Below are 19271 nucleotides of genomic sequence, written 5' to 3' on the forward strand. Positions count from 1 at the left end.
TCCTTTCTTATTCTCTAACTCAGTGATTAGCACTGATACCTTCCTGACTACTAAAAGCCAGGGAGTCCTTTTTTTCCCTTTATTTTACTGATTTAAAAAAAAAATACAATAATATATTTTTACAGTAAAAGATACCAAAACTGTATAAGTATATACAGTACTGCCTACTTCTCCCACTTCCCAGAGGTAGCCACTGTTACTACAATGATATATATCTTTCCAGACCTTTGATACGGATTTGTGGGGGGGAGTGTGTGAATGTGTGTATATATACATTTTCCCACTTTACACACACATAAACATATATATCTTTCTTTACATGAATAAGAGTTTACTACCCATAACTTCCATAGACTTGCTTTCTCTTACTATGTTTTGAAGATCTTTGTTAGTGCCTATAGGTCTACTTCATTTTTAAAAAATTTATATAGAATTCGATGATGCACTTTTGCCCTTATGTTTTTCCATTTTTTTAGTTTACTGTTTTAGAATAAAAACAGTACTTTATTCAAGATTCACTTACAAATATTTTTTTACACATGAATATTTGTATAAAATAAATTGGACTTATTGAGCCAAAGAATATTCAGGTCTTAAGTGCGACACATATGCCAGTATATTCACTAAAAAGCCTTTGCTTGCAGTCATTCCATTTTTGTGTGTTTCCCTCAGACCCTCCATCTGTTTAGTCACCCTGATCTATCTTATTTTCTTAACACTTATCATGTGCATTCCCTTCTGCTACTTAGTTCAGGCCCCTATCATTTCTTTCTTGCAGCAGAATCTGAACCCATCTTGTTGGCATTTGCCTCACCTACCTGAAAAAAAAAAATACATTCCTGTTTATCTGTTTATCTTTCTCTCCTTGAAATCTTGCACACTTGAAATGTTTCCATGGTCTTCAGGTTTAGAACCCGCCAAGCTCCTTATGGCATACTTGACCCCTTGTTTACCTCTCTATTCTAGACTCAGCTCTCATGATCAGAAAACTGAAATCCAAAAATAAAAAGTCCAGTTTTAGCCATTCTATTTATTTTCAATACAAAATAATCACCATTGTAGGCAGTTGTTAAAGAAGAAATAACTTTCAATTCCGGTCAAGATGGAGGCGTACGTAGATATACTTTGCCTCCTCTCACAATCCAAAGAAGGACAACAACAAATTTCAAAACAAAAACAACCAGAACTACCAGAAAATCAAACTGTATGGAAGTCTCACAACCAAGGAGTTAAAGAAGAAACAGTCATCCAGACTGGTAGGAGGGCTGGAGGTAGACAGCTGGGGAGGAGAGGCCACACAGCAAGGCGGCAGCTGGAGGACCTGGTGGGCAAGGCAGAGGCTGGCCAATGGGGTGGTTCCACATTTGCATACAAATAAACTGGAGGAGCAACTGGGGAACAAGACAGACCACGCAATCCAGGGTTCCAGTGCAGGAAGAGAAAAGCTCAAAACCTTTGGAGGTAAAAACCTGTGGGGGTTGCGGCAGCAGGAGAAACTCCCAGCCTCAGAGGAGAGTCCGTTGGAGAGACCTATGAGGTCCTAAAATGTACACAAACCCACCCATATGGGAATCAGTAGTAGAAGGGCGCAGTTTGCTTGTGGGCAGGGAACCGAGCAAGCAGCGTTGTTCCCTTTCAGACCCCTCCCCCACAGACAGCGTCCCAACTCGGGAACCTGGGCTGCCCTGCCCTGGCGAATACCTAAGGGTCCGCCCCTGCCAACATCACAGGCACACTAACGCAAAGAAATGTGGCCCAAATGAAAGAACAGATCAAAGCTCCAAAAAAAGAACTAAGCAATGAACAGATAGCCAACCTATCAGGTACACAGTTCAAAACACTGGTAATCTGGATGCTCACTGAATTGGTTGAGTATGGTCGCAAAATGGAGGAAAAAACAAAGGCTATGCAAAGTGAAATAAAAATTTACAGGGAATCAACAGTAAAGGGAAGGAAACCAGGACTCAGATCAATGATTTGGAGCAGAAGGAAGAGATAAACATTCAACCAGAACAGAATGAAGAAACAAGAACTCAAAAAAATGAGAGGCTTAGGAACCTCTGGAACAACTTTAAAATGTTCCAACATCCAAATCATAGGGGTGCCAGAAGGAGAAGAAGGAAGAGCAAGAAATTGAAAACTTATTTGAAAAAATAATGAAGAACTTCCCAATCTGGCCAAGGAAATAGACTTCCAGGAGATCCAGGAAGCTGAGAGAATCCCAAAGAAGTTGGACCCAAGGAAGCACACACCAAGCTACATCATAATTCCATTACCCAAGATTAAAGGTAAGGAGAGAATCTTACAGCAAGAGAAAAGGGGACAGTTACCTGCAAAGGACTTCCCAAAGACTATCGGCTGATTTCTCAAAAGAAACCTTGCAGGCAAGAAGGGGCTGGCAAGAAGTTTTCAAAGTCATGAAAAGCAAGGGCCTACATCCAAGACGACTATATCCAGCAAAGCTTTCATTTCGAATGGAAGGGCAGATAAAGTGCTTTCTGGATAAGGTAAAGTTAAAGGAGTTTGTCATCACCAAGCCCTTATTATATGAAACGTTAAAGGGACTTATCTAAGAAAAAGAAGATCAAAAACTATGAACAGTAAAACAGAGCCAGGGGGTGGGAGGGAAGAATGGGGGAAAGGTACAAGGAATAAGCAACATAAATAGTAGGTACAAAATAGGCAGAGGGAGGTTAAGAATAGTATAGGAAATGGAGAAGCAGAAGAACTTACATGTATGACCCAAAGACATGAACTAAGGGGGGAATGCTGGGTAGTGGGGCAGTGCAAGGTGGAAGGGGAAAGGGGGGAGAAAAAAAATGGGACAACTGTAATAACATAATCAATAAAATATATATTTAAAAATAATACAATAATAAATTTTTTAAAATGGAAAAAAAAGAAGAAATAACTTTCAGGCATCCCCTATAAATACCATAAGGAACTACGTGCAGTTCTAATATGGCACATTCTGTTACCTTGGGAACTTCTCATGATTAAAGCCCTATGCTGAGAAAAGCCCTCCCCCTAGTCTTTGACTAAACTCCTATTACCTTCAAAGTGCAGCTCACCCTTCACTGTTCCAGGATACCCACCCTGATCTTCTCCGGCTAGATTGGCACTCCTTCCTCCCTATTCCCTGTATTTACTCTATTATAGCAGTCATGACCTTTTGTTGTAATTATTCATTAACTAGTGATCTTAGAGGTGAGAGATTTTACCTTTATGTTTTCCTCTTGGGCACCTAACTTAGTGCCTGATGATACACAGGCATTCACCTGGGTTTCCTGGAGGAGTGATAGCAGTTTTCACTGAATAATAGAAAACCACGTCTGAAACCAGTAAGGAAGCACAGTCCACTCCTGCAACAGGAAAAACAGACCCCTATATGTGCAGAACATATGCTGGAAATTTACCCCATGTGCTGGAGGCCTTCACTTGACTTCAGCTGCCTTTGTTGCGGTATATATCTCTGTCTTTGGAATAATCACTGTGTATTGATACGTGGTGGTTCTCTCTCATCTGCTAGGAAAAAGCACTTTAGGACAATCATTTGGCATTAGCAGGTTGTGTAATTTTGTGTGAAATACAGTTTTAGCCCATTTTGCATTATGTTTCAAGGTTGGCAACCACAAATTTTATTTGATTTCCAGAGAATCCCTGGAAGTTGTTTTTTTTTTTCTTTCTCTAACAAACATGTATATTGGTGATTATTTTGTAATGAAAATAGAGTAGAAGTGTTAAAACTGAACTGTTTTAGGTTTCAGTCTCTAAAGAACTTTTCCTTTATACCATGATGTCCATAATGTAGGCACCAGAAATGAACCCCAAACTAGTAGTTTATAGAGGTATCGCTCTCACGTTCATAATAATCCTGACCCTGACGAGGGAATCTGTGCATGTGTAGGGACAGGAGGTAGGAAAGCTACCTTTTAATTCTTCCATGAACCCAAAACTGCTAAAACAGAAAATCTTAAAACCAGCAACTACAAAAGAGCACTGAAGATTCTTTAAAAAAACGGAGAGAGCATTTGGTGAATGTAAGAAGAAAGAGACTGAATAGAGGGGATACCTGGACTGTCCTAACACTGATTCTGGTGGCTGTGTTTCCTTGCTGGACTTTATGCCCTGGAGTATACATTTAAATTCCTTATACAGATTTAATCAATATGTACTTTAGTTTTTTTAATTGGATGAATTAACACACGGAATTTTTAATGCATTTAATAATTCGACGTTAACTTAGTACCTGCTATGCTTTGGCATTTGGAGAATGGGACTCTTCTTGATTGTTTGGGACTGTCTTGAGCATTTTATAACACTTAACATAACTGACGCTACCTTTTAAATGCCATCCCCATTGACTTAACCAGAAAATAAGCTCTCATCTTTACAAAGGCCTGGAAGTGGCAATAATACCCTGTTTTAAAATCACTGATTTTCTTAATTTTGTACATTGGCTACTAAATGTACAAAATGAATTTTTAAAAATCTTATTCAGGAAGCTGATATGATGAGTTCTTTACATAGAATGAAAATAGTTTGTTGGATTATTGAATTTGCAGTATAGTACAAAGATTTCTGATTTATGTCAGAGGGATTGGTATTTTTGAGAAAAGAGGGAGTTCTCAATGAAATCTTAATAGAACAAGAATGGAAAATGCTAGCTCTAGGTATAAGAGGTGAAGAACAAGGATTCTAAGGGATAATATTCCAGTGCAAGTCTAAGGCCATTGATCTCTTCTACATGTAAAGTAATACTGTGTACAAGACTTATTGTTAATACAAATTTGGAGGGAAAACATTTCTTGAAGTAAATCTTGGTAGGAATACCAAGATATTTTTCAATTGTGACCTGAATTATAAGGCTTAAAATAAAATGCCTTGGTGTTTACATTTTTCCTTCTGAAATAGTTCTATAGGAACTGTTTCATGATACTGCCTGAAAGATGCCTTCAACCTCTCCTGCCTCCCCGAATCTAACAACTTTAAACTAACCCCAAGATGATTTTGTATGTTTTTATTACCTTGTTCGTGTGCTTTCACGAACTAGCTTAACCTAAAAATAGTGTTTTCTTTCTACCTCCGAAATGGTGAGTATGTTTATAGGCTTGTCTTTTTGGTCAATCCAGTTTTTTGCCAGTTTTCAGTATTAAAAAAAAAATCTGTTTCACAGATGAGTTATTGCGTTATCTTTTCACAAAGCTCATTTGTGCTTCTGATACCTTCAGGAATTTTTTGTATTTTTCAGATAACCCTCCCCAACCCCTTTGCCTCCTGGGATATACTGAATTTCTTCAGCACATTTGGTTCTCTGGCAATAAAAATTGGGGGTTTTGTATTTAATTACGATGGCGAAATCTTGCTCTTCAGATGTCCTTCACTTAGCTTTGTGAGCTGCTAGAATCTTACTGACGCTCATTTAAAGGGTTATTAACTTTGGAATACCCAAATACGAAGCAGCAAATGGCTCTTATATGCTAAATTAGTATTGAAACTTTATGTTGAGCATATATGACTACCAGGGAGCCATTTCCTTAGACTCTCTTCTGTAATAATTGCTCTGTAACAGTAATTAACTCTTCGTAGTCCTAGTATTTTTTTTTTCCAGAGAATTGCTGTATAACTTTAAATTGTCCTGTAGATTTGTCCATCCTCAAGAAAAATGAGACTTCTGAGGTCAGTTACTTGCTGCATGATCTTCGTGCACGGAGCCTCACTCTTCTCAGCCAGAGTGAGCTTTAGGGTCACTTCCAAAGTGGGCACTCAGAGGGTGGTGACACTGGTAGCTCACATATAGTACATGTTTGATGGTAAATCATCTATACTTCTTTCCTGGCCCTTTGTCTAATTCCTGAGGAAAAACAAGCTAGAGATTTTAGTCTATCACCATGAAATTATTCGTTTGTTTTTTCTGGGAAATTAACAGCTTATATAGAATGTTCTGCAGGGCCTAAAATATATTCACCTTCAATATGGGATAGAGCAGCTCTAATATTCATAAATTCATTCATTTGTACAAAAAAATATTGACTTAATGCTTCCTGTGGACCAGACATTGTTACAGGCACTGGAGATACTTTGTGACTAAGAGATTCCTCATCTGTAATGTAGGTATAATCATTGTGCATACCTCATAGTGTCGATATGAAAGTTAAGCTAGTTCATACGTACAAAGTGAAAGAGACACAGAATAAGTGCTTAATAAATGTTAGCTTTTATATTACTTTAATAGGGGACACATATAAACAGTAAGATAGATAAATAATTTTCTAGTGTGAGCAGTGCTTTGAAGACATTGAACAGAGAGTGCTGCGACCCTGAAGGATTGGCTGTGGAGGGGTTGCTGCTTGCGGGGGCGTAGCCAGGGGTGCCTACGCCAATGCATGCATGACCTTTAAACGGAGACTCGGAGGTTGAGAACTCACTTGAAGAACTGGGAGCAATGCTTTATAAAAGGCCCAGACTTGGGGGAAAGCATATTGTGTTCAAAAACAAGAGCCCACCGGACTGAAGCATAATGAATGAAGGAGTGAGAGGTACAGGGGGAGGTTGAAGCTGTAGGCAGAGCCGGGATATGGGTCATGAAGTGTTTTTTGCTCTGGTTTAGGGTAAGAAATGAAGAACAGCATGCATTTCCTTTAGCAATTTTAAGGAATATTGTGATAGAATGCAATTACTGATACAAGACTTTGGCTTATAGTAGTAAACAGAGGGGTTTTTTGCAGAAAAATTTTAAAGATCTCAACTACCCAGAAATTTGGTCTTTTATATTCACAAGTTTTCCTTCCTATGTGTGTCAAAGAATTCCTGACTCAAGCAGCAAAATGTAGAAGGCTGAGTATTTGTTGAATTTCTACTTCCTCTTTTCTTTCTATAAAATCTGTTATGTAAGTTTTTATGAAAGTATTTGAGAAATATAGATGGACATGAAAGTAATATTTTGTTTTTTGTCAGGGGCCTACCACATCAGTGTCAGCCTGATAGAAACCATGTTGAGTCTAGTAGGAATCAGATAACAGTCCTGAATTTGGATAATGAGAATAAAACAAGTTGGATATATAGAATGTATTTTGAGGGTTTTTGTTTGTTTTTTTTTTTTTTCATGGAAAAACATGTTCTGAGAATTTTGACAATGGCACATGTTCCTTTTCTTACTGTGAATCGAGTTAATACCAAAAAGAAACAAACATTCTAAGTAGGGTGAGTCAATGAACTTTTCCAGGCCTAGTGAATTTGGAAGTTATTTGGTAACCTGACTTAAATTCTGATGAGCTTGTAATCCACACTATTGATGCTATAGGCAATTTATATCATCATTAATTCCAAGTCCTAGTGAGCCTCAAATATAGAGATCACTGATGCATAAGGATTTGTTGGCACGATTCACTTGGATCACAAATAATTTAAATGCATGAGATCAAAGGAAAATTATTAATTTATATAGTGAAGGCAGCAATTTGTGTATTCTACGTTTCTTTGGCTTTAAAATCTAGAAGACAAAATGTTTGTCCTAAATGTATACATTTGCTGAAAGGGCATGTTGACTTCTGAAATGACTTAATGGGGTTGCTTTTCTTTCATTCTCTGCTTTTCTTAAGTCTGCTTGTGTTTGAACATTTTAGGTCATTTATAGTAAGTACACTGACCTGGTTCCCAAGGAAGTCATGAATGCAGATGACCCAGACCTGCAAAGGCCTGATGAAGAAGCTATTAAAGAGGTAACTGGAAATTGCAATATAGAATTATTTTAGGTGATTTTTTTTACATCTTTAATAAATTCCAAACCACTCAATGTGGTATTCTGGATTTCAGATAACAGAAAAGACAAGGGTGGCCTTAGAAAAGTCTGTATCACAGAAGGTTGCTGCGGCTATGCCAGTTCGAGCAGCTGATAAATTGGCTCCTGCTCAGTATATCAGGTATGAATCATGTCTGAAAGTCTTAGTTTCACGTGAGATTTGATTGGGATGGCTATCCTAGTATTCTTTCACTCTCCTACTTAGTCACAATTGTAAATGCAGTTTTTACATAATGATTTGAAGCCTATTGACTCTGTGCAGACAATTGAAAGCCGAAAAAAATTTAAGATACCACTTTAACGATACTAGTTATTACACTATTTTCAAAATGATTTTTGTTTTTAGAAATTAACAGTTACTTAGAGGTATATGATCCAAACCACAATTACTATTTACAGTTTTCCATTTGTATATGGTAGGCATTATATTATATATTTATATAATATTTATAGGATATAAATACTAATATGTTGGTAATGTTATATAATGTGATCTTATTATATAATATATAATTTAATAATGTATTGACATCATTTATGTAATAATAAACATCTTTATAATACTTTTAAGTTTTGAGGGGTTTTACTCAATTAAATATTTATGTGGAGAGATGATTCACGAATAGATATTAAGGGAAAATTAAGAGCTGGTAGGGCTGCTACCGTTACTCTTTCTCTGTTTACAACCTATAATTAGTCAAAAGCCCCAAATTGTAAGTTGTCTGCTGAGAATATTATGGACGATTTTTTCCTCAAATGCAGACTTAAAAAAAATAGGTACTATTTTCTAGACCTCTTATTTGTGAAATTGAACACTGTGCTATCCATGGTGGAAAATGGATAGAGATGGATTACGTGCAAACTAATATGACTTTAGTTTAGGTTTTGCTTGTTAGCACATTATCGCTATTAGCTGTATTACCTCCATTGCTATCTGCTCTGCAATCTTCTATTAATACTTTGTGAAAGAATCGACAGTGCAGTTTAGCTTAGGATTGTACTAGAAGAAAAATACCTATTGAAAGCTTGACCTAGTTATATCTTTAGTTTCATCTGTATTCTTCAGATACACACCATCTCAGCAAGGAGTGGCTTTTAACTCTGGAGCAAAACAGAGGGTTATTCGGATGGTGGAAATGCAGAAAGATCCAATGGAGCCTCCAAGGTTCAAGTAAGTAGGTGGCTTCAGGAGAATGAACCACTGTTCTTAAAAAATATGTCAAAGGAGAAGAGTGTCCATTAACAGGTAAATGGATAAAAAATTGCAGGACTTCTATACATGGAATACTATTGAGCAATAAAAAAGAATAAAATTTTGATAAAATAACATGGATGCACCTCAAAATAATTATGCTGAGTGAAAGGCTGGACAAAAAGAATTACATACCATATGATTCCATTTATATTAAAACTCTAGAAAATGCAAAGTAATCTGTAATAACAGCAAATAAATCAATAGTTGCCTGTGGGGATGGAGAGGAGGACAGAGGAGATGAGAACAAGGCAGCATGCAGAGCCCTGACCAGTGTGGCTATGCTGGTTGGGCATCATTCACCAAATCAAAAGGTCGCTGGTTCAATTCCTGGGCAGGGCACATGCCTGGGTTGCCGGTTCAATCCCTGGTTGGGGCATGTACCAGGAGGCAACTGATCAATCAGTGTTTCTCTCCCTCTCTTTCTCCTTCCCTTCCCCTCTCTCTCTAAATAAATAAATAAAAATCTTTTTTAAAAAGGGCACACAGAAACTTTTGGAAGTATTGAATATGTTCACTATTTTGACTCTGATGATAGTTTCACAGGTATATACTTGTGTTGAAACTGAATCAAGTTGTAGACTTTAAATATGAATGTCTAGTTAATTTCATGTCAGTAGTACTTTAATAAAGCTGTTTTTAAATGGGCAAAGTATATTATTTTATGAAATGACGAAATTGTGGAGATAAGCTATGTAGTGAATGACAAGGTTGGCCATGTTTTAATAATTGTTGGAGCTGAGTGATTGGTGTATGATAAAATGGACATTCGTTATACGCTTTCTGTTTTTGTATGTGTTTGAAGCTTCACATAATAAAAAAATGAGGAGGGGAGACTTGAGACTTAACTAACGAAATGGGAAAAGTATATCATTCTCTGTTTGTGCTTTCATTTGTGCTTCAGGATTAATAAGAAAATCCCCAGAGGACCACCTTCTCCTCCCGCGCCTGTCATGCACTCTCCTAGCCGAAAGGTAATCTTTGCTATTTGTAAAATCTTATTTTGTACTCACGATTATTGATTCTATAAATAACCTTCTATAGAATAAAGTCTAGATGCCTATGCAAGTACACTGTACCACATTAATGTGTTGTTTTCTTTTTTTAATTTGTCTTTCAAGATCAGATAGGAACCCACTTAAGACTGTAATGTGTAGTTCCAGGGTGCTTATGAAAATCTACATAAAATGTTAGCTATTAGGTTTATTATTAACCTAACCCCTGTTGTTAATGGAACGAACAAGGTCTGCTGACATGAAGAATGTTATAGTTATAGGAAGTGAGTACCTGGGATCATTAGGTCTCTAATTGATAATCTGAATGGCTTTTTATAGTATGTTTTATTACCCAACAGAACAAGTACTCATCTGAAAGAAGTCACATCACTTTAAATATGGAAAAATACCAACCAGCACTTATAACTGTCAAACATAATTTATAGATTATTTTCCATTTTTTATATTAGTTATTACTAGACTCCGTGATATAGGAACATAGTATATACTGCTACCAAACAAATGGAATGTTAGCCTTTGACTAAATTCATCCGTACATCTGCTTTTGAAGTAAAAGATTACACCTGGGTTTTTAGCTAGACTATCAATCTAAAAGTGTGTCCTCTTCTACTCTTTTCTCAACTCAGATGACTGTGAAGGAACAACAAGAGTGGAAGATTCCTCCTTGTATTTCAAACTGGAAAAATGCAAAGGTAATTAAGTTGTTATAAAATCAATCTCTTATATTAGACCCTACTGGAAAACACCCAGGAAGGAGCTTCAGCCTGGGTAACTTTAGGTGAAACCTCAGTATCTCACTTAGATGAGTGTTTTCATAAAGGAACACCCAACTTATGTGACTTTTCTTTCTTTTTTTAAAATGTAATAGAAATGTTAGTATGCCAGGGACATGAATACCAAAGCTTCTTTTAGTGAGCTGTAGTCATCAGAAGCAATAGAGAAGGAATAGGTAAAATAAAATAACACATCAATGAAAGATAGTACTTTTTAGAAAACTCAAATTTATGTCCAAAATTTTTTTGAAAAATTAATTTAAATGATTATGTGACAAACATGGTAAATGCTTAGATATACTTAGGGCTCTAATTTTTTAAACTATTTGTTTCTGTTTATAACGTTGAATACATAAGCCATTTAGATACTACATACCTATTGTACCAACTGCCGAAGCTTTCAGAAGTCTATAAAATGATGTGGAGTGATATTCTTAATCATTATTTCATGATTCTGTTTTGTATTGGTGAAGACCAGTTTAATCCATGGATTACATATACTCATAAATTATTCCCTAAAGGAAATTAAATATCCTAAAACAAAAGAATTGTTGGGTGGTTTAATTGGGGTGATTAATATGTAGTAACTATGTGGTATTTTGAGCTGAATTTGTAACACTTTCTTGTATTGGAAATAAACACCTTCAACTAGAGGTCAACATTTGGGAGTCTAATTAGAAATCTGGAAAAACACAGCTAAGCCTGAAAGTTACATGGATGTTCAAGCATATTCCTTGAATTGTTGAAATAGGATACAAAATTTTAAAACATAGAATCTCAGTTATCTAGCAAACTTTATCTTTTTTCTTTTCACTGAAACTTACAAGGTCCCAAGAATCTGACAAAGCATTAAAACAGTACTGCAGATTATACTACCTATAGATACTATTATTTTAGTGGTTTGTTCCACCTTTGTGTGACCTACATTTACTTGAGGAACAAATATGTAGCTATTTGATAGTGGCTTCCTTTTATTACAATTCAAAATTATTTACATGAGAATCTATTCTCCCAGAACGTGAGCTCTGAAATCATACTCTTGAGTTTAAATCCTAGCTAATCTACTTATTTATATTTTCTTAGGGACATTACCCAGCCTCTCTATTTTAGTATCTTTGTCTGTGAAATGGAAACAGTAATGTCACCAACTTCATACAGAGTTACTGTAAAGGTTAAATTAGGCCATAACATGTGAAGTGCTTACCAGTCCTCCATGCAAAGCACTGTTAGCTGCTCCTGTTGCATAATTGTGAAGAAAGATGTGAAGAAAAGAACTTCAACCAAGTGGTTGTCAGAATGGACATATTTAAATCTAAATTTAAACACATCATTGTTGCTCTTTCATGACTGACATCTTCTGTCTGCTTAACACACTAGGGATATACAATTCCATTAGACAAACGTCTGGCTGCTGATGGAAGAGGCCTGCAGACAGTTCACATCAATGAAAACTTTGCCAAACTGGCTGAAGCCCTCTACATTGCTGACCGGAAGGTTGGTCTATTACAGTTTAATTGTTTAATGCTCCTGATAACTTGTCAATATATTCTTGGTTACCTAAGAGTCTGTTATTTTAGCTCTAGTACGGAGTACCTAGAGAGACTGAGCTGCGGTATGAGAGCCCGAGGTGGGAGGTGGGAGCTGCAGCTCGGCACCTGGTCGCAGCCCTGGTAGACCCGTGTACACACCCCACTGCTGGCGATCCAGCTCCCTCACGCCATTTCAGAGTAATGGTTTACTGGGCTGATCCCATTTTGTGAAGATAGTGAGCTGCTATTACTAGGTTTCACATTTTTCCTCTATTTTAGATATAGATGTCCCCCGAAAGGTCAGTAGCAGGGAAGGGTAAATAAACATATTGACAAGTTGAATGGTACAGACAACAACATTCATAGTATTGGCTGTCGATTAATATTATGGTATTTGTGACTTTGAAAGTCACATAAATCATGCATATGTTTAAAATATAGAAAAGTATTACATGGAGCACCTTATGAAAATTATCTCTTGCAGGTTAAGGCTTTACATATCTTGAGGTGACTTCATTGATTTTGAAAACATAACCAGTTCCTGTTATGTTACTGATATTGAAAATTACTTTATTGGAATCTTCTTTAATTCTATTTCTTGGATCGTTTCTAGGAACACAATAATGAAGCACTTTCAAGATTTCGGGATGTGTAGGGAGGGTCTATAGTTTTAACTACTAAGACATTTCCCATAGTACAAAATCCAAGTTTGTAGTGCTGTCTAATCATGCTGTCTTTTACTGGGCAAGAATCTTTGTTCTAATCAGCAATAACAAATTTGAATTCTGTGTAATTGCTTTCTCAAGCCAGACTTTAGTCAGGGAGTTAGATGATAGCTGTCATTTATCCCCTAATATGTCTTATTTAATAACATCCGACTTCACTAACAGGCTCGTGAAGCTGTGGAAATGCGTGCTCAAGTAGAGAGAAAGATGGCTCAAAAAGAAAAAGAGAAACATGAAGAGAAACTTAGAGAAATGGCCCAGAAAGCCAGGGAGAGAAGAGCTGGGATCAAAACCCATGTGGAAAAAGGTATGACATTCTCATGACCAAACTGAATTTATTTTGTAAACAATATGTATCTCATTTTAGGAAATCTCTGTTGATTTTTACTGCATATAAAAGTAGCATATACATAAAAAGAAAATATGGTTGTTTAGAAAATGTGTAGACATGAAAGAGTAACTTCTCCCTCATTAAGCTGAAGCAGCAAAAAATAAAGCATATCTTTAAATGTGAATGTTCAATATGGGACTACACTGCACGTTTCTCAAGTTCTGAGCCTTATACTGTAAAAAACTGTATATGACTCAAATGATAACCTTGATTTTCTCTTGAAACTTAGAAATGAAGTCTCCATGTGAATAATGTAGCTACCCTACATGGTAAAATTACCCAGAGTTTTTCTATCTTGTAGGCTAATATATCTCTAATCATTAAATCTGCCTCTGTATTTTCTCTTGTTTAGTGGTCTGCGCTGGTATGTTAATTAAGTAAGAGTGAGGAGAGTAATTTTAATGCAAGAAAATGGCGAGCGTAGCTTTTGTTTCATTAACAAACCCTTGGCTAACACAATTTTATTCATTCAGTTCACATTAAACACCTACTATGTGCAAGGTTGCTTTCTAGACACAAAGTTTTCTGCTAGACATGTGGGGGCTGTGTATAGCAATGAACATTCTAGGGAGTGTAGGCAGACCAAAAAATTTTAATTGTATAGTGTATTAGAAGATAATAATCACTATGGAAGAAAAAATAAAACAGGGAAGGATGAAAGTGCCAGAAGGAGAAGGTAGTCACAATAGACCTCACCTCCGAGATGGTAACATTAGTTCAAAAAACTTGAAGGAAGTAAGGAAGTGACCCATATGGAGATCTAGGAGGAGAGCATCCCAGGCAGAAGACATAGCAAATGCAAAGGCCTTAAGTTGGGACTATGCCTGGTGTGTTCAAGGAGAAGCAGGGAGGCCAGAATGACTAGATTGGAGTGAGAAAGAAAAGTAGTAGGAGATGAGGTGTCAGAGTAGTTAGATCAAATAGGAAGAGTAGTGTCCCAATGATTTAAGCTGCTGTGAGAACATGTGGCTAAGAAAAAGTAGGAACTTTAACTTCAAGTAAGACGGGAAGCAGCAATGGAAGGGTTGTGAGCAGAGTAGCATGATCTGGCATAAATTAGAAGGCTATGGAATGGGCAGGGGAACCTTTAGAAGGCTATTGTGTTAATCCAGATGAGAGACGATAAGAGGTAGTGAAAACATGGTCAGATAGTAGATGTATTTTGGAGGTAGAGCTGACAAAATTTGTTCATGGATTAGGCAGAAGTATGAGAGAAAAGGAGGAGTCAAGGATGACTCCAGAACTTCTGACTTGAGCAGTTGGGAATGATTGAGTCGTCATTTACTAATATTGGGAAGACTGCAGGATACAGACGTTTGGGAGGGAAAGATTAGAAGTTTAGATGTGGACATGTTAAACTTAAAAAAGTAGATATCGAGAAGGTAATTCGTTATAGGAGTCTGGAGTTCAATTCTACAGAAGTAACCAGGATTTTAAGTAGTGATCCACTTCACTGAACTATATATGAATGTCTTAATGAGGCAAGATACAAATACCTGCCTGTTGTACACATAACCACTCAATGTAATGAGAAGTAAAACTTCTCTGTATCCAAGTTCTCTAAGAAGAAAAAAAACAAAACAGAGGAATTGTTCTTTAGAAATGAATTACATTTTTGCAAAAAACTGTTGCTTTATGTTAATAAAAACTAACATTTATGGAGAGCTTATTTTGGCAGGCATCACTCTGAGCATTTTACATGGATTACCTCGTATAATCCTACAGCAACCAAATGCAGTGGTACTATTATTGTCACTGTTTTTACAAAGAAGGCGACTATGGCCCAGAGTGGTTAAGTAACCCATACAAGGTCACATTGCCAATCTGTTGTAGAAACAGAATTTGAATCTAGACAGGCTGTCTCCAAAACTCACGCTCTTATCTACACTATACCTTCAGACTGGAGGGGATAGAGGAAGTGAAGGTAGGCATAACCACAGAACATAGGGGTCATGATGCAGCAGCCAGCCCCTGCGGACCACAGGCAAAAGGGTCTTTATTCAAAGCAGGTGATCTTTGAATATATAGGGGGTAAATTTATACACAGTTTTTTTTCCTGGCATTGTATTATGAAAATTTTAAAACACATTGCAAAGTGGAAAGAATTGTAAAATGAACACCCATATCTCTGCCACCTCTTGTTCTTCCAAGAATTGTTCTACAGTTAACTTCTTTTTAATAATTAGCATAGCTAAATTTGCTTTATCATGTATCTACCATCTCTTTATCTTTCAATCCACCTTACTACTTCGATGCATTTCAAAGTAAGTTAAAAATGTCAGTATACTTTACCCCTAAATACTTAAGCCGCATGCATGATTCTGTAATTCACATTCAAAAATTAAACCAGTACTGTTGGATTTAAATTAATTGCAAGTAAGATAAAAGTGCTGTGGCTACAATAAAGTTCATGGAATTTTCTGTCTAAGGTTAAAGACTGTATTCTTTTGTTCAAAATATTAATGGGTAACACAGTGATGAAGTTATTTTCAACTGTCCACACAGAGGATGGGGAGGCACGTGAAAGGGATGAAATTAGACACGACAGGCGGAAAGAGAGACAGCATGACCGGAATCTTTCCAGGGCAGCTCCTGATAAGAGGTAGGTGCTATTTGAGATAAAATACGAATTATGAAAAATGGCCTTTGTGAATTTCATAGAGAGGTTTAGTCCACTAATACCAGTGTTTCTTCTCTTTAGTTTGATAATAAGTCAGCATTTATTTTCTTGCCCTTAACTACTTAACTTGTCTTAGCAGAAGAATCGACTATCCATGGAAGTAATCTTTTCTTCCATCACCTTGTAGAGTCAGCTAGACTTGAAAGTGATGAGGATATAGAAAAGGAAATTCAGATCATGTTTGTGAAAAGAAGGTACTGGATAGGACTCTTCTGGTCTGTTCTCTGCCAATTTCAAATGATGAGGCAAATTCACTATGTGCCTGTTCCTCTAGATGGGAAATAAGCTGTGAGGACTTCACTGAGACCCTGCTCCACGCAGAGCACTGCAGGGAGCACAGTGGGGGAGAAAAGCGGGTTTTGCAGGAAGTGAAAATCGGCCTCTTCTCACGAGCAGTTTCATTTAAAATTCAAAAAGGCATAGTTATTATATAAAAATGACTTGGGAAAATTGACAAAGCACTGTATTTAAAATTAAAATAGCTGACATGCAGTTGACATATAGACAAAGCTCTCTTAATAAGCACAGACCTGTATAGAACACACTTCAAATAAGTAGGGATTGTTGAAGTTTGTGGTTCACCAAAGGCTGAAGACTGAAATTGCTGAAAAGTTGAGAAAATGCTGTAATATGGAGGTAAAATTCAGAATGGAGGTTAAGTGCAAATATAAAACATTTTCTTTTCCTAATGAGCAGTTTTCAAGACTCTCATCATCCTATGAGCTGATGCAATCCATTTTCTCAATTCATATCTTAAACATGAAAAAGAAGATTTTTCTGCTAGTAGTGTTTAATGGCATATTTCATCTTCCTGGATAAGTGAAGTCTTGGAAAAGCAGAAAATCTGAATTTAGAGTTGTGGATAAATGTTTAGTGTAGAAGAAAGAGAAATGAAGTGTGAAAGTGCTGTTAATGTACTTTTGGTCAGAAATTCCTAAGCTACAAAAATAACTACATAAATTGGGCCCTTAAAACCAGTAAAGTGGCTATGAGAATTGATAACATAGAAAAACTGTAAACTAGTGATTGGATGAAAATCAGATTGTCTATAGAAATCATTTCAAGACCTGAGCTTATAGCAAAATAAATGACAATTACCATGATTTCATTGTGATGTAGATTGCATTACATACTGAAACAGCAGGGAAATTAATCTGATGTCGAAAATCCTACTGAGTAATCCAGTCATTGATGTGCATTCCTCAAAATTCTAATAAGATAAAATGACCAGTATGGTTGGGTTAAAAAACTGATTCTGGCTTATAGAAAATGATTCATGTCATACTTTTACTTTGTATCCAGTCCCCCTCCCGTCCTCATATAGTAATAGCAAATATAGACTACAACAACTTCATATCTCAGCATGTGTTGTAAGGTGATTGCTTGTATTTTAAAGACTTCTCTCTCGAGAATGAGTCTCTAAGCAATTCTTCTCAGCTAACAGGAGGGCCTAATTATAAAACCCTGGCTCTTCTAATAATCATCTGAAATGCTGTAAGGGCTGCCAACCTGATTATGCATTATCAGGGAATATATGTTCACAAGATGTTAGAATGACATATTTCCTTTGCTTCTGAGATAGGTTGTGTTTTTAAAATTGAAATTCAGCTTGTCTGAAGAGTTTTCAGTTAGTGACATTGTATTTTAACAGGTCAAAACTGCAGAGAAATGAAAATCGAGATATCAGTGAGGCCATTGCGCTTGGTGTGCCCAATCCTCGAACTTCCAATGAAGTTCAGTATGACCAAAGGCTGTTCAACCAATCCAAGGTACAGTAGAAATAGTGTATCTTAAGTGTTAATATGGATACCAATCCTCAGGGAAAAACACATGCACATAGCCTAGATTTGGATCAACCTAAGGAATGCTGGCAGGACGACAGAAAAGACTTGGGCGTTGCATGTTGTAATATAAGAGACAATTAGGATGAAACAGCTCTAATTTTGACCTCTTACAGTTTGCTGAGATGTGAAAATCTCGTAGAAAATGAAAGAAGTTAGGTTATAAAATTTGGTTCTGGTATGTTATTTTTTTAGTTCTAAAATAGAGCCAGTGTCCTACAAAAGTATCTCTTAATTTTTGTTGATCTTTGAAAATGTAATACACTGACACACATAAAACTGGGATCTTTAAAAAATGAGACTGTGTGTAAAACTAGATTAAAGTCCTAGTCAGGAAATCTAATTTCTAGTACGAGCTGTCATTAACTAGCTAGGACACATTAGGTCTGATGAAGTACCTTTGTGTTTTAATTCACCCAGCATTATTTATTCTGCGTAAATGAGTGAGATCAAAGATAGATGTGTCTGCCCTCAGAGAGCCCTCAAGTCTACTGGAGAAGACAAATATATGTATATAAACAAATAAATAAATAAAGACAAGACAGACTGTGTTAAGAATATATAAGTATAAAGTTCTGGTGGGGTATAGAGGGAGAAAAGGTGATTATGGTTTGGAGGTTTTAAGACCTGAAGATAGTGCGCAGCCCGGTATGGCTCAGTTAGTGGGGCGTTGTCCCACAAAGCGAAACATTGCTGCTTTGATTCCCAGTCAGGGCAACATGCTTGAGTTACGGGTTCAGTCCCCAGTCAGGGTTTCTGATCGATGTTTCTTACATTGTTGTTTCTCTCCCTCTCCCCCACCTTCTCTCTAAAAATAAATAAATAAATCCTTTAAAGAAAAAAAAAAAGTTAAAAAAACCTGAAGGTAGCATTCGAGTAAGCTCTTCTAGTAAATAAGTGCCTGGGTGCTTTTTATATTCCTGGCATTGTTTTAAGTCTTTTACTTATTTTACTTAACCCTTACAAAAGCTCTATGAAGTCACACCATTATCACCTCTATTTAAAGATGAGGAGATTGTGACACACAGAGGTTTAGCTAATAACTAACTAATGGAACTCAGATTTCAAACATGGGCTGTCTTGATTCCAAAGCGTATGTTCTTAAACACTATGTATGCAATGGCATCCTACCAGTCTGAACAAAACGGTTTAGGAATGAAAGTTCCACATAAGTAAATACATGACAGTCACCCCTTATGAGGTGAGGCTTAAATGTTGTGATGACAATTTTTCTAAATATATGAAACAAATTTATTGACTTAA

At 36.5% G+C, this 19271-nt stretch overlaps 1 protein-coding gene across 1 annotated transcript in view; it reads left to right on the forward strand.

Moving 5' to 3' along the window:
* SNW1 (SNW domain containing 1) overlaps positions 1-19271 on the forward strand; it is a 31249-nt gene that overhangs the window by 10648 nt on the left and 1330 nt on the right. The window contains exons 4-12 of the mRNA XM_054567208.1: positions 7626-7721; positions 7816-7922; positions 8868-8972; positions 9958-10027; positions 10696-10761; positions 12220-12336; positions 13262-13403; positions 15993-16089; positions 17819-17936. Coding sequence (XP_054423183.1) covers positions 7626-7721; positions 7816-7922; positions 8868-8972; positions 9958-10027; positions 10696-10761; positions 12220-12336; positions 13262-13403; positions 15993-16089; positions 17819-17936 — 918 coding nt within the window. The remainder of the gene's footprint in view (positions 1-7625; positions 7722-7815; positions 7923-8867; positions 8973-9957; positions 10028-10695; positions 10762-12219; positions 12337-13261; positions 13404-15992; positions 16090-17818; positions 17937-19271) is intronic.

Source organism: Pteronotus mesoamericanus, unplaced genomic scaffold, assembly GCF_021234165.1.
Source record: "Pteronotus mesoamericanus isolate MK-2021 breed Mesoamerican mustached bat unplaced genomic scaffold, CSHL_Meso_final contig_182, whole genome shotgun sequence".
In the NCBI taxonomy this organism is placed as follows: domain Eukaryota; kingdom Metazoa; phylum Chordata; class Mammalia; order Chiroptera; family Mormoopidae; genus Pteronotus; species Pteronotus mesoamericanus.